The 13233-nt window shown below is 44.4% G+C and overlaps 4 protein-coding genes across 7 annotated transcripts in view; 2 read left to right on the top strand and 2 right to left on the bottom strand.

Annotated features, from left to right (window-relative positions):
- The first annotated feature begins 14 nt into the window (after positions 1–14).
- Positions 15–2106, top strand: mrps7 (mitochondrial ribosomal protein S7). The gene is made up of 5 exons (XM_040191230.2): positions 15–187; positions 963–1154; positions 1228–1291; positions 1371–1538; positions 1628–2106. Exons 1-5 carry the CDS (start codon positions 144–146, stop codon positions 1847–1849), a joined length of 690 nt encoding a protein of 229 aa, XP_040047164.2. The 5' UTR covers positions 15–143; the 3' UTR covers positions 1850–2106.
- mif4gdb (MIF4G domain containing b) lies at positions 2080–6657 on the bottom strand. Of its 2 annotated transcripts, none has more exons than XM_040191233.2 (6): positions 6016–6657; positions 5531–5613; positions 5239–5348; positions 4786–4941; positions 4410–4502; positions 2080–3722 (listed from the first exon to the last, which is right to left on the bottom strand). In XM_040191233.2, the coding sequence occupies exons 2-6, from the start codon at positions 5607–5609 to the stop codon at positions 3495–3497; spliced, it is 666 nt and encodes a 221-aa protein (XP_040047167.1). In that variant the 5' UTR covers positions 5610–5613; positions 6016–6657; the 3' UTR covers positions 2080–3494. The 2 variants fall into 2 exon arrangements, with proteins under 2 accessions (XP_040047167.1, XP_040047166.1); XM_040191232.2 differs by having other exon boundaries at positions 6224–6365.
- Positions 6658–6686: 29 nt separating this feature from the next.
- Positions 6687–9797, top strand: slc25a19 (solute carrier family 25 member 19). Of its 2 annotated transcripts, none has more exons than XM_040191228.2 (7): positions 6687–6915; positions 7348–7509; positions 7698–7853; positions 7945–8115; positions 8538–8721; positions 8817–8947; positions 9030–9797. In XM_040191228.2, exons 2-7 carry the CDS (start codon positions 7378–7380, stop codon positions 9234–9236), a joined length of 981 nt encoding a protein of 326 aa, XP_040047162.2. In that variant the 5' UTR covers positions 6687–6915; positions 7348–7377; the 3' UTR covers positions 9237–9797. The 2 variants fall into 2 exon arrangements, with proteins under 2 accessions (XP_040047162.2, XP_077939994.1); XM_078083868.1 differs by having other exon boundaries at positions 6779–6915; positions 7359–7509.
- A 374-nt stretch (positions 9798–10171) lies between these two features.
- Positions 10172–13233, bottom strand: part of pitpnc1a (phosphatidylinositol transfer protein cytoplasmic 1a) — a 31655-nt gene continuing 28593 nt past the window's right edge. For both annotated transcript variants that reach the window (XM_040191226.2, XM_078083867.1), the window contains 3 exons: positions 12719–12874; positions 12127–12190; positions 10172–11445 (listed from right to left, as the gene is read on the bottom strand). In XM_040191226.2, the coding sequence (XP_040047160.1) occupies positions 11135–11445; positions 12127–12190; positions 12719–12874 (531 nt within the window). In that variant the 3' untranslated portion in view covers positions 10172–11134. The remainder of the gene's footprint in view (positions 11446–12126; positions 12191–12718; positions 12875–13233) is intronic.

Raw genomic sequence — 13233 nt, 5'->3', positions numbered from 1 at the left:
TGTAAAAAAAGTATTAAAAAAATCACATCGGTGTTACATTTCTTATCTGCCGAATAAAAACTTGATTTTTAATGTAACCTTTCTGTGAAGGCATCTGCGGGAGCTACTAAGCCGGGGTCCTGACAGACACTCACATTTTCAAGATGGCTGCTTCCATCACTGGATTGTTAAAACCTTGGACACCAAGGTAATATCAAATTATAAACACACACACACACATTACTAGCTGGCGTTAGCAGTCTATTTGGTATTAATGTGCTATGGACGAAATTTTACGGCAATTCAGGATTAAAACATTTAGAATGATGCGGTTGTGGTAACGTTACATATCTGCCAACACGAGCCGTACAATTGCAAACAGCTATTAACTTAATTATTACACGTAATTCCTCTGTTCTGTGAAACCGATGTATCGTTAGCTGTTTAGTTTTTCATCGGTCTCAATGAAATGGTTACATCATGTAAAGCAGACTAGCTAGGCTTCATATACGTCTATACGCCTTTATGTGTTTTTGCACCTTGTGCTGCGGATATAGATTGCATTTATTATAATATTGATTATTTAGCTGCTTCTGTTATTAGTGTCAAACTATAGTGTGTAGTAGCCCCATCATTGTTTTGCTCAAGATATCAAATGTTACCAACCACCAATGACAATGATCATACTAGCTTTTAATTTACAGTGATAACGGAGAAAAGCATCATATCCTGTTCGACATTGAACCAGACCAATTCCTTCAGACTGAAATCAAGAATGTTTTTGTTAAAAAAACATGACCTGACTATTATTTCATTTTTAAAGTGTACAAAGTGAATATTTCTCACTATCTGCTTTGATCTACTGCCCTTAATGATCGCTGCCAAAATCTCTGTAAATAATATGGATCGACCAATCGGGGCTGGTGATTCCGGTCCTCACGCCGCAGAAACTCTCCAAACTAATTGGTGTCCCTTGTTGGCAGAGTGTTCCTGGTGAGGTGGAGCAGATACAACCCGTACTATCTGGAGCCGGAGGTCAGCAAGGAGGCCTACAGCACACCGGAGACAGAGCTGAGTGCCGAGGAGAAGGAGCAGCGGGAGCTCAAAGCGGTCCGACCTTTCAAGGCAGCGACCAGTGGAGTCACCAGCTCCGTTTTCAGTGACCCAGTCCTCAGGTACTGGAAAAACATGAGCTGTGCACCTTTTAGAAATTCATCACAGGCAATAATGTTTGTTTTTGCTTTTCAGTAAATTCATAAACATGATGATGACAGACGGAAACAAGATTTTGGCCCGAGAGATTATGACAGACGTAAGAAAACAAACACAGTCTCAAAGGGGAGCTCAAAGATTTGTGTCGTATCTAATCTAACTTCTCTCTCTGCCTCCAGACCCTGGCGAGCATAAAGAGGAAACAGGTGGAGAAATATCACAAAGCTGCAGAAGGGAAAAAGGAAGAGATCGAGTGTAACCCGTACGCCGTTTTCCACCAGGCTCTGGAGAACTGCAAGCCCGTCGTTGGGTTGGCCAGCATACAGAAAGGTGGAAAGTACTACCAGGTGAGCGATGAGGCGCATCAATAATGCTTCAGATGAGGGAATAAACATAAAGGCTAATTATATTCGGTCTGGTCCCCACCTCCACCCAGGTGCCCATCCCCCTTTCGGACAACCGCCGTCGCTTCCTGGCCATGAAATGGATGATTACGGAGTGCCGGGACAACAAACATCGCCGCATGCACATGTACGAAAAACTCTCCCAGGAACTGCTGGCAGCATCTGTGAAGGAGGGCAACGTCATCAAGAAGAAGTATGAGCTGCACAAGATGGCCGAGGCCAACAGAGCCTACGCCCACTACCGGTGGTGGTAGAAAGCCCCCCTCCGGCCCCTCCTCTCCCAGATGGACTTTCAGTGACTCGTTCTGCCATTTCTGTAAATAAGGAGCACTGTGACAATGTTGGAAAGACTGTGCAGAAAAAAAGTGCTGTAGGACAACAGTGAAATGTAAAAGGAAGACCTGGACATTTGTGTCTTTTTGTAAAGAGTTACTACATTGTGTACGATACAGACTCCACTGTATTGTTAATAAACACACAGGAATAAACTTCAAAGATTTATTTGAACAAATAAGTCTGCATCAAATGTACAAACAAACCATGAAAATGGAATTGAGAAATGTAAAAGTGTTATTAACTATGAGCTGCTGTTGCAAGTCAGCACTGCCTCATTGAGGGACTAATTTAACTTGAATGACTCACGTTCGTTATATCTACTTGATCTCAAAGTGGTGAAAAACAAATGTTAAACTGAAATCCTCTAACACAATCAGAAGATATTTGGGGAAATATAATACACTTCCTTAATCAATCTGCAAATTTTACATTGAACCGTACTCCTCTACATAAAAAAACTGGGTACAGCTTCTCCGAGAGGTGTAACGTTTGTCTGCTGTGCTGTTGTCAGAATCAAAAGGCACAACTCTGGTTAGAGATCGTGACGCCGTAAACAGCAGAGATCCGCTCAGAAGAAGTGTGGCAGTCCTCATTCAGAGGAACATCACTTCTCTGCAGGGAATTCAGTAGACAGACGTTCCTCCAGCCATGGGGGGGGGGGGGGGGAACTAAGCACATTTTCAGGGTAAATATTGTTTATTCTGTATTAATGCATCGATTATTAGGATCCAATAATATATATCTATAGATATATATATTTTGAAATGGGTTATCCTGCAACATTTTGTCTACTGTCATATTGCTACTTTTATTTCAGTTAGTCTATATTTGCACCAATTGCTTAACAAACTAAACTTGTGAATCCAGAAATATATTGAACGTCAAATGTTAAAATGTGAACTGCAGCTGTGTTCTTATGTTTTAGTTGAGCTATGACAAAGAATTAAAATAAAAGGTCTCAATTAATAAAACTGCCTCATACTATGACACCTAACCCAACTTTAATGCAGGAATCTTACAAAGAAAAAAAAAGGCAGAAAATTCCTCTGAATAGCTTTTCAAACCTGTAAAATGTCCATTCCACACAAAAAAAGCTCAACTAAATTATTAAAATATAGATTTTCAATCAAATTTGGTCGCACGACTATAAAAAGTAAAGCAAATGAGCTTGTTTCTTACTGGAATGTCGCTTCCAAGTCCTTTGGATTTGGTAAAAAACAGGAATGCCGGCAAGATCAATAAAAACAACAAATAAAATAGCTTCAGCTTCTTAAGAACAAAGTGTACCTGAATGTGGCTAAACCTCATCAACTGAACTACAACGCCTTGTACAACTATTGCACATTCCGCATCCACGCCACCACGTGGCGGTCAAATGATCAAACAGCCAAATCAAAAAGCCATTCCACAGTTTGTGAGGCGCCGTCTTCTCGAAGCCCTCCCCCCGTTTCCCCGGAGGAGGCTGACGTCCTTTAGAAATTTGCTGGTTTTCTAATCCGAAGGGCTGCAGAAGCAGCGGCTCGGTTCCCGCGTCCACACAAAACCCCCCTAAAATCCCTGATCCTAGTCAGCAATTTCGCTGTAGTAGTACTTGTGGGCGGTGCCGCTGAGCGACCAGCCTCCGGCCCGGAACTCCAGGATCTCCAGCAGCAGCAGCCGGGCCATGGAGGTCAGCCCCTCCTGCAGCAGGAAGCCGTCCCGCAGCAGGAAGAAGAGCTCGTCCATGCGCGGGGCGTTCACCTTCTCCAGCTGCTCGCCGATGCGATGCAGCTGCACCACCAGGCAGTCTACCTGCGGAGGAGGGTGGGGACGTCAGGGGTCTGATATTTTACGATGTCATTGAATAAAACCTCTGAATCAAGGGAAGGTGTGATATTAATTGTATTCAATTTAATTTTGATTGTATTGAAAAAACGATACCAATTGTGTTTTTTAAATATGCAACCATTTACGGTCCTCATTCGTCCAAAATTGTTGTGTTCTTTTTTTTAAAAGAATAGGATTGTGTTGTTTTGCATTAATCAGTCACATGACTGGTGGACAGAGTTCTGTTAGTGTGGAAATGGCCTCAGACCCGGTTAAAATGTCTGAATAGAGAACGGTGGTCTAGAGATGTTTTTATTTTGCTGGACTTGCATTAAGCGTCCCACTGGTCGCCCACCCACCCGCTGTGCGATGTCTCAAAATTTGACATTAGCATTATTGCTACCATTGCCCGTGACACCCCCAATGAAATGTCATAAGAAATTACAATTGTCCCAAAACACTTGAGGCACACCCTCAACGCCCCAAACTTGTCCTGGGAATGTGCGATGGAGGGAGTCAAACAAAAACCAACTAAACGGATGTCACTAAGGAAAACTAGCAAGCAATGTATGTATGTATAAAAAAAAGACAGGAGACATTTTACTGACAATCTAGAATCTAGAGTAATAAAATGACCAACAAAAGGAGCCATAACTACACGTGGTTCCTCACCTCCTCTTCATTCATTAGAGCGTCTGGTTGGGCGAGCCGGATCAGACAGTCATAGACAGGATGTACCAGAGCCACCATCGGCATGTTGTTCACCTAAACGTCAGGGAAAAACATAGATGGTGCTTACAGCAGCTGGCCGTCACCAAACTTAAGACAACTCAAAGTTTCATGGATGCAGCGGTGATGTTGTACCAAATTGAATTTCCACCTTTCCAGTGAACAATCAGCCCTGACCCACTTTTAGAGAGATGACCTGTGCAAAACAACGATGGCCGTCATTGAGAATGAAACCGGAGTCAACGTGAAAGCGAAGTGGGACCACCAGCCTCCAGCCTCGCCGCTGACTTCTTCATCCAACTGAAAGAGGGGAACTCACTTTGAGGTAGTTGAAGACGTTGCAGATGAACGAGACGTAGCACATCCACTCCTGCCGCGAGCGCCCCCTCGTCTCCTCTCGCCTCTTGTACTCTTGCTGGAGGCGGTTCAACACGCTCCTCCTGAACACGTTGCCGTTGTTCTGCTGGGTCTCGGCCTGCACGGGGGGACCGAGATGGGACGGCACAGCATGGACAAAATGTTGGGAAACGCATCGATGTAGGTAAGCTGGATTAAGAGCCTCCTGTTGCTCGGGTGTCAACTACCAGTTAGGCATTAAAAAGAGGATTAAGACATTGGTTAAGAGACTTAATGGAATGCTGAAGTTCTGCTCTGGTTTCTTAAATACCTTTTGTCTCAATCAAAGATATTAATGTGGACAACAATGGCGGTTGTATGGACAACGAGCCCGTCAAACTGTGTGGAGATGAATGTAAAAGCGTAGAGCCTGCACCTGCACGATGGTGTAGCAGATGCGACCAGCTTCTTTGCTGAAAAGTTGGTCCTTTAGAGACTGATCCACGATGACGTTTGAAACCTTCTCCAGATTCACTGAACTTGGATCTGAAAGAAAAAAAAAAAAGAAGAAGAAAAAACTGCATTAAAAAAAAATACATGTATCCTTGGCACTGAGGACGCTGCAGGTAACTTGATGAATGAAATGCAATTATTGGAAAGGTATTAAAGGCATTTGGGGACATGGATCTGATTCTGACTTTGAAATAAGAGGACAGTGACCTGCTGACCTTTCAAGGCTGTCTTCAGCAACATCTGAGTGTCCAGGTCAAAGGACTGGATCCTGTAGTCATCAGCAGGGCTTTCCATCACGCTGTGAAGATGTTTAAATGAATTTCAGGAGGACTCAGAACTTTAATTATGTATTTTTTTGACGGTGACTCACAAACACACCAACGTTACCAACAACAGAACAGTGACCGGGGAAACAATTGCCGCAAAAATCCTGTACCGTCATCAAACTGGCCGCTCATTCACTGAGGGATAGGAGGGATTACGTGGACCGACTGGGGGGGTCAACCGAAAGGTCACCGAATACCCCAAATCAACAGATTTAATTCAAGCATATTGTAGTTTTAAAGTAAGAGGTATTTAGCTATCTACCGCTAGCCACGTTAACTTGTGTAACGTTAACCGGGTAGCTAAACCAGCGTGGAACGGTTTGGCTGTATGTCAAGGCACCAATTTAACTGTTGAGTGATGTAAGTTAGCTTACGTTAGCTAGCGTGAACCCCAACGTTAACGTCGACGTGGAGACGAGTTAGCGTCCAGTTTGTTATCTGAACCTAACGTTACGTGCGTTACGTTCACCGCCCGCCAAAAGAAAAGTAACGTGTGACGTTAGGCTAACATTACATAAAGTGCAGTCAACAAAAATGTTCAAACCAGTTATCTACATTCCCAAGAAGTAAGCGAGAAATCACCTAAAATTGAGCAAGGTTAGTCCACTTCTTTACACCGATGCTGGTCATTCCAGTTGGGTGGATGTAAGTCCTTCAAAGGTTAAGTGTGACGGCAAGATGAATCCCTGCCGTTCTTCTAAGGTAACGTAACGGCGAACGAAAAGAGGCCGTTAGAATGGCTCTCTCGATGCAACGTTAAAGACTTTAAAGCGCAGTAGGTGTAAAAAGCCACTGGTAACTCACACAGAAAATATAAGTTCTCTCTATGTAGCTGGAGTGTTTTGTGTGAATGAAAACAGCAATTAATCGCTGTGTTTCAACTTGCTTAACACAATATACCTTGCAGATTATAATGTAGCACTGCATAGTCATATCATCTACATTTAAATTGAGCACAGCTTAACCAAGTATAGCTTCACCTTAGCAACTATACATCAAAGCTCAATATATTTGTGGTGTTAATAGGAATTAATAGGGGGTTTACCAAAAATCGCTTTATTTCCGGGTTGATGAAGTGAGGCAGGTTCATCTTGTCGCAACATGTGTGCTTTGAAAGGCGGAGCACGGTCCGTCTTACCCGGATGTAATGCTTTTAGATTGCAATACATTACCAATGAGTAGAAACCCTTTTCTTGTCATATTATTGTTGAATTGGACGCGTTGCGTTCAGTACTTTGGCTTTAGTTTAATTTGGGAAGGACTTTAACTAAAAGGTAACTTTCGGTTCTCTTGTGTCACTTAAAGACAATAACCTCTCTGTTGTTGTTAGCTTAGCTTAGCTAGCCCCAAGGTCTCAATGCATGTCCTCTACACATGTTGTGTCTTTGATATGGTCCCCATTACGGGCTGCTAATATCAATATGTATGATTTACAACGTCTGGGTGGGGGCATTCTGCATTGTCATCAATCTTAAAGACTTATATATTAGTCAAATTTTAAAAAGTGCAGTACTTTTACCTGTAAATCCGTACTTTTATACTTTTATTGTGTGTATATTTTTAATTAACCATCTGGACCTAAATCAACAAAGTTTGATTGATTGATAACAAACTATTTCAGGCTTATGTCAAGTAACTTCTGAATCTAACCCCATTGTAACCAATTTAAAAACACAAATACTGTACTTCACCATTCCTTTCTGCAGTCTTTCTGCAGAGTCTGTTCCTGCAGCGACATGGTGGGCTATGACCCCAGGGCTCAGGGGACAGCGCTGTCACCAGAGGAGGCCGCCCTGGCCGGGTCAGCTGCTGGAATGGTCACCCGGGCGCTCATCAGCCCCCTCGATGTGCTTAAAATCCGATTTCAGGTAACGATGCTTTGTGCGCTGGATTCACCTACGCGGGAACGAATATATTAAAGTGTATTTTTGAGACACGCAAAGTAATAACGTATATTAAAAGTAGACAAATGATCAGTTGTTGGTTTCCCCTCTCAGCGTCGTCCTTGTGGCGGTTTTTCTTCCTGCACGTTTATCCCTGATTCTTTGCCCCACAGCTGCAGATTGAGCGCGTGTCTTCTCTGAGGCCCGAGGGGAAATATCGCGGATTACTGCAGGCGTCCCGGTGCATTTACTCAGAGGAGGGACTCTCTGCTTTCTGGAAGGGTCACGTCCCTGCACAGCTACTCTCCATCTGCTTTGGCGCTGTCCAGGTAGAACCCCCTCGTGGCACTTTCAAAACCAACCCCGTAACACAAGCTGTATTTACGTCTTTTGAAATGACGGCGTGCACGTGATTTGCAGTTTGCCACTTTTGAGTTCCTGACGGAGGCGGTTCACACGTCCACGCTGTACAACAGCCAGACGGCAGGAGTTCACTTTGTGTGCGGCGGCCTGGCTGCGTGCTCGGCCACCGTGGTCTGCCAGCCTCTGGACACCCTGCGGACACGCTTTGCAGCTCAGGGAGAAACTAAGGTGGAGTCCAGGAATTCCTCACGTTCCTCATGTTTTTTTCCGCTTGTTTGTTTGAAATGGATCGGACGAGTTGATCTCATCAGACAGGCCATGTTCTTACTGAACAACTGTGAATGTATTCTTTTACTTCTACTGCAGTTAAATGCATCTTAAATTGAATTGACAAAAGTCTTTTTGTCTTTTTTCTACTAGCTTGGCTAGTTTGGATTTGAGCAAATATTGAACTTAATAAATCAATCATTTTGTAATTTATTCGTTCCGTTCTATTTTCTGTTGCAAATTCCCATTAATTGAATTCATAAGGAACTATTGTTATTACTGGAAATACTAAAATAAAAATAATAAAGTTAGCATTTCTTCCAGGAAGGTATTTAACTTTGTAAGCCAGAGACCCTTTGTAAGGCTTCCTTCTTTCCTCTCAGGTGTACAGGAACCTGCGTCACGCCGTGTCCACCATGTGCCGCTCGGAGGGACCGCTGACGTTTTACCGCGGCCTGTGTCCAACGCTGGTGGCGGTGTTCCCTTACGCTGGGATGCAGTTCTTCTTCTACAATGTCTTCAGGAAACTGTTTGCTCTGCCGTCCAAAGAAGCTGGAAACGTCGGAGGTCTGTGGGGTTTGTGGCGTTCACCACAGCACATACAAAGCATATGAAATACTCGCGGCTCGACGTTGTATCTTTTTGCACGTCCCACCTTCAAGGGCACCTGAGAAGCCTGGTCTGTGGCAGTGGGGCTGGAATGATCAGCAAAACCATCACTTACCCCTTTGACCTCTGCAAGAAGAGACTCCAGGTGGGGGGCTTCGAGGCAGCCAGGGTTCAGTTCGGACAGGTGAGCCCGCCGATGACGTGTCTGACACGCAGCACACCCGCGTCTGATGTGTAAGCAGCGTGTCGGGTTTTCTCACGCGCAGGTGCGGACCTATCGAGGCCTGGTGGACTGCATGGTCCGTATAGCCAAAGAGGAGGGCGTGCGAGGCTTCTTCAAAGGCCTCTCGCCCAGCCTGGTCAAGGCGGCGCTGTCAACGGGCTTCACCTTTTTTTGGTACGAGGTGTTCCTCGACGCCATGCGCAACCTCAAGGAGAGGCGGAGGAGAAATGGCCTCGAGGAGAGAAAGTGAAGGGGAAGGAGAAAGGTAACAAAGGCACAATCACGCACATCGGTCTGCAAGGCTTCCTTACTTGCACTTAACCCGTTTAGTTAGCTGGATTGATGTCAGTCGGTTTTTGTTGCGTTTACATGTAAGAACATGACCTCATTGTATTTGTTTTTGTCCCACTTTGCTTGTCATGACGTGTGCTTTTGTATTTATTTAATATGAAAGGGGTTTCTAAAAGGTATAGATGTTTTTCAACGATAACTATCTAAACAGGTCACTGTCTCACTGAACGGCTCACATTTTAAGCTTCAATTTAATCTTAACTTTGCAATGTCGTCTCACAATTTCTTGACATTTAGTCATTCAACTGGAAGTTGAACGAATATTCAGAAAAAATGTACTTTGGTTGTGTGGTCAAATGTGTTTCGCCTCATGTTTTAATATTTATTGTATTTTGTACTATGGGGGCGAAATACACTCCCCACTAAGTTTACAGCTTGTCTGCTCAAAGTGTCTCTTCCTACATGTCTATACAACACCTTCGGGTAATTCTTTTTTGAATAAAAGTATTTTGTAATAAAAGTTGTCTGTGTGGTGAGGATTCACGAATGCTCAGAAAACCCTGACAGCAGTGTTTCTTTGAAAGTATTTACCTGTGCAGCAACTATAAAGTACTGGAAGGATTCATAGTTGCACTTTTCAAACAGGCTCCCTATAGGATGAACGTTTCCTTGTGTCTGTGTAGACTTTAACTATTTTGTCTCCATCTTCTGGTTGAATTAAATCCAGTACAACATAGAATAAAAGTTCAAATTCCAATTTTACTTTCAACAAAAACTATTTGTACCAACATTGAAACATAAAGTCGAGATCCGCATTCTGCCCACTCGTGAGTGTTTTTTTTGTTTAAATCTTCTATTGCCTTTTTGCACGGCCATCAAAAACCTCTCACACAATTATAGATATCAGTATTGAATTTTAATTAAATTTACTGAATACAAAACCCATCAACAGTATGACAAAAAATGAATACAATTTAAAGGAATTAAGCAGCAAAACAACATGCAGAACCAAATGATCAGTCTGTGAAAACTTGTTAACACAACATCAAGTGTGAGGCCGAGCTAGTAAAGAGGACAAAGAACATTTATTATTCAGTCTCTGCAGAATCATGCAATTACTTCTCCATTTACAGGCATTGTAGTGACGCACTATAATAAACACTTGAAGACGATAAGAGAGTCCTGTTCTTTAAATTACAATCTAATAGCAGCATCTCCCTGGAAATATGATATTCTGTTTGAATTACTAACGATTAGATATAGATCATACAATATATATACAAGAATACGCAATCACCTTACACCTGACAGTAAAAACACTTAACGGATACAGTGGTCGTAAAGTCCTAACCACATAAATAGAAACGCCAAACCACAAGGTCCATTTAACAAAGCCAGACACTCCGACGCCTGAGGCAGAAAAAAACAAACTCTGTACATGTAAAGAAGATGTGCGGTGACTGAACCTCAACACACCTCGCCAACGCAAGCAAGGGGGGTGACAATCTGTGGGATAAAAACGGTTTCAGGAATGTACACTACACTCAATCTGACGATAGCGTCTGACGGTTGGCGCTGTGTCTCCAGCTGCTTTTGTTGGACTCAATTGGACGCGCTGTACCTTTACACCTGGCGGGACGTTTTGCTATGGACATCAGGCTGCCTGTCGGAGGCTGTAGGCTTTGGCTGTAACAGTCGGCGAGTCGGCTGAGGGGGCTTGGATCGCCAGGGCGGTGCAAAGTCTCGGCTTCACTTCAGCTGGCTGAGGGGCTTGTTGTGGGACGTGCTGCTCAGGCGTCCTCCGCTGGTCCACAGGGCGAACGGGGGGGGGGCTTCACCAGTGGCGCGGCCCGGCCCTCATTCCGGCTGCGGGCTGGAGTTCCAGGAAAAGAAGCTGGGCAGCTTGAAGAGCGAGTCCCTCCGGCCCGGATCCGGCAGGGTCAAGGTCTCCGGGGCGGACTTCTTCCTGGGGCGCTCCTTCGGCACCGACAGGAACTCGGGGGCTTCTGTGGAGAGGGGGGTGGTCGGGGCGCTGCTGGGGCCGCTGCGGGCGCTGGAGGGAAGCGGGGTCTCTGAGATGGAGATGGCGGGGGGGAAGCTGCCGATCTTCAGGTTGGTGGCTTCCTGCGTGGCGCGCTCGTACTCTCGGACTTCCTCCATGGTCATGTCTGTGGGAACGGAATACTCACTTCAATAGAGGGACAGGATTGTAACGGGGGGGGGCAGTGACTTATTAAATTACAAATTAAACAGTAACGGCTCACGAGAGGCGTGAGATGAATCGTGGAGATGAAGTGCAATGAGAGAGACTTGGAGCTTTCAGTGAAAATGAAAAGCTCAAATTGAATTAAACAGCCGCACTAATTGGAAAGCTGCTTCGCTCTCGTGAAATACAAACAATCTAACATTAGAAAAAACAACCTGATTTAGTGACATGAAATGTAATTCTAAAAAGACGTGAGCTGACCGGGGATTCATGGGACAGGTTCTCTGACATAAACTAGTATGAATTTGAATGAATACATTTTATGTCTTTGACGGATTAAATGCTAATCAACAGAACAAGTCATAGAGTTCTCGACCCCTCTACAGAGATTGTTATATTTAATCAAGTTTAAAGCCAAAGAAAATAGAATGCTTTAGTGTGCAGTGTGTATAAATAATGTATAAATAAAAGTGATCTATGAGACACAAGGAAATAACTTTCTGATGACCACAAGAAAAAAATGCCGACAGGGATCATTTCAGCTTGACTACAGATTGGGGTGAAACTGTAAACTTTATTCCACTGACAGTTTCAGATTTAATCTTGAGATGAATCAGCGTCCCACGTTCTCCAACAAACTCACCAATCCACTCATCCACCCAGGCAAAGGCCTGCCTGTGTCCCAACAGCAGGACGTCTCGAATCACCTGAGCAGAAGCACACAGAGAGGGAGGAAGAGGAAGCCAAAAAGAGGCGTAAGATCAGAGAGTGAGAATGATAAAGAGGGGCGGAGGCAGTTCGTGGGGGGAGGAGGTGAATCACTGCGCGTTAACTCTGGAGGACGTTAAGTGTTTCAAAACAATTTTGTGTTCTAAATGTTGCCCTTCACCCCTTTGCGCTTTATACGAGTCGTTGGCGGTGTTACCGTGCGAGTAACGGCCCTGGCGGTGTGTGCGTGTGCCTCTGGGCGACGGCTCACCCGGTGGGCCGATGCTGTGGAGGGCCGGGGGGAAATTATTTTGGGAAATGAGAGAAATGTAGTTTATATGCTGCAGCCGAGGCAGAGGGAAGTTGGCGCGAGGTAATCTGTAGGATGCGGCAGATGTGGTAAAAGTTAAAAACGATCTGGGGTCGTGTTTTCAGAGCGCGAAAAAGAAACACCACAAGTACTGACCCTGATCTACAAGGTGTGAATTGTTTGACTGAAATTTCTGAGATATATTTTCTGTCCCGACCTTGTGCACAAACTGCTCCACGCGTGTTTGCAGGCCCCAGACTTCAAACTTGACAGTGACCAGTTTGTAGGAGCACATGATGGGCTCTTGGCTGTTGATCCATCCCTCCTGCAGGAGGCCTCGGTTAGTCTTCTTTGACTTAAAATAATGCAGGTCCTGCAAGGCCACGAGACACCAGTTTAGTGAAACGGTAAGGTTAATTGTTTGTCAAACTGTATCCTTTAAAAATCTTCCTATCCATCACGTACCTCTCATACACACATTTCCTCCTCCACGCCTAAAGGACAGCAGCGTGAATTCATTACGTGTCCCTAATCACAAACCCAACCTGCATTAATCAGGTAGACTAACTGTGCTGTACTGATCATTTGTGTGACTGTGACAGTGTGCGGGGGTGATACACAAGCCCTGCTGGATAAAACACTTGTCTATACATACATATATACAAAGCCACAGCTAGCAGCATGATAGCGTAGCTTAGTGCAAAGAAAGAGGGGAAAAAAAGGCCGTTGTGG

The sequence above is a fragment of the Gasterosteus aculeatus genome, chromosome 11, assembly GCF_964276395.1.
Source record: "Gasterosteus aculeatus chromosome 11, fGasAcu3.hap1.1, whole genome shotgun sequence".
In the NCBI taxonomy this organism is placed as follows: domain Eukaryota; kingdom Metazoa; phylum Chordata; class Actinopteri; order Perciformes; family Gasterosteidae; genus Gasterosteus; species Gasterosteus aculeatus.
This window is presented reverse-complemented; position numbering and strand designations above follow the sequence as displayed.

Excerpts from the sequence above, each read along its gene's own strand:
- slc25a19 (XM_040191228.2), top strand. The coding sequence starts at position 7,378 with ATGGTGGGCTATGACCCCAGGGCTCAGGGGACAGCGCTGTCACCAGAG. Across the intron at positions 7,510-7,697 it reads TGCTTAAAATCCGATTTCAG|CTGCAGATTGAGCGCGTGTC; the intron begins GTAACGATGCTT and ends TTTGCCCCACAG. Across the intron at positions 8,722-8,816 it reads AGAAGCTGGAAACGTCGGAG|GGCACCTGAGAAGCCTGGTC; the intron begins GTCTGTGGGGTT and ends CCCACCTTCAAG.
- mrps7 (XM_040191230.2), top strand. The coding sequence starts at position 144 with ATGGCTGCTTCCATCACTGGATTGTTAAAACCTTGGACACCAAG. Across the intron at positions 1,155-1,227 it reads TTCAGTGACCCAGTCCTCAG|TAAATTCATAAACATGATGA; the intron begins GTACTGGAAAAA and ends TTTGCTTTTCAG. Across the intron at positions 1,292-1,370 it reads CCCGAGAGATTATGACAGAC|ACCCTGGCGAGCATAAAGAG; the intron begins GTAAGAAAACAA and ends CTCTGCCTCCAG.
- mif4gdb (XM_040191233.2), bottom strand. The coding sequence starts at position 5,609 with ATGGAAAGCCCTGCTGATGACTACAGGATCCAGTCCTTTGACCTGGAC. Across the intron at positions 4,942-5,238 it reads TCTGCTACACCATCGTGCAG|GCCGAGACCCAGCAGAACAA; the intron begins GTGCAGGCTCTA and ends CCCCCCGTGCAG. Across the intron at positions 4,503-4,785 it reads ACGTCTTCAACTACCTCAAA|GTGAACAACATGCCGATGGT; the intron begins GTGAGTTCCCCT and ends CCTGACGTTTAG.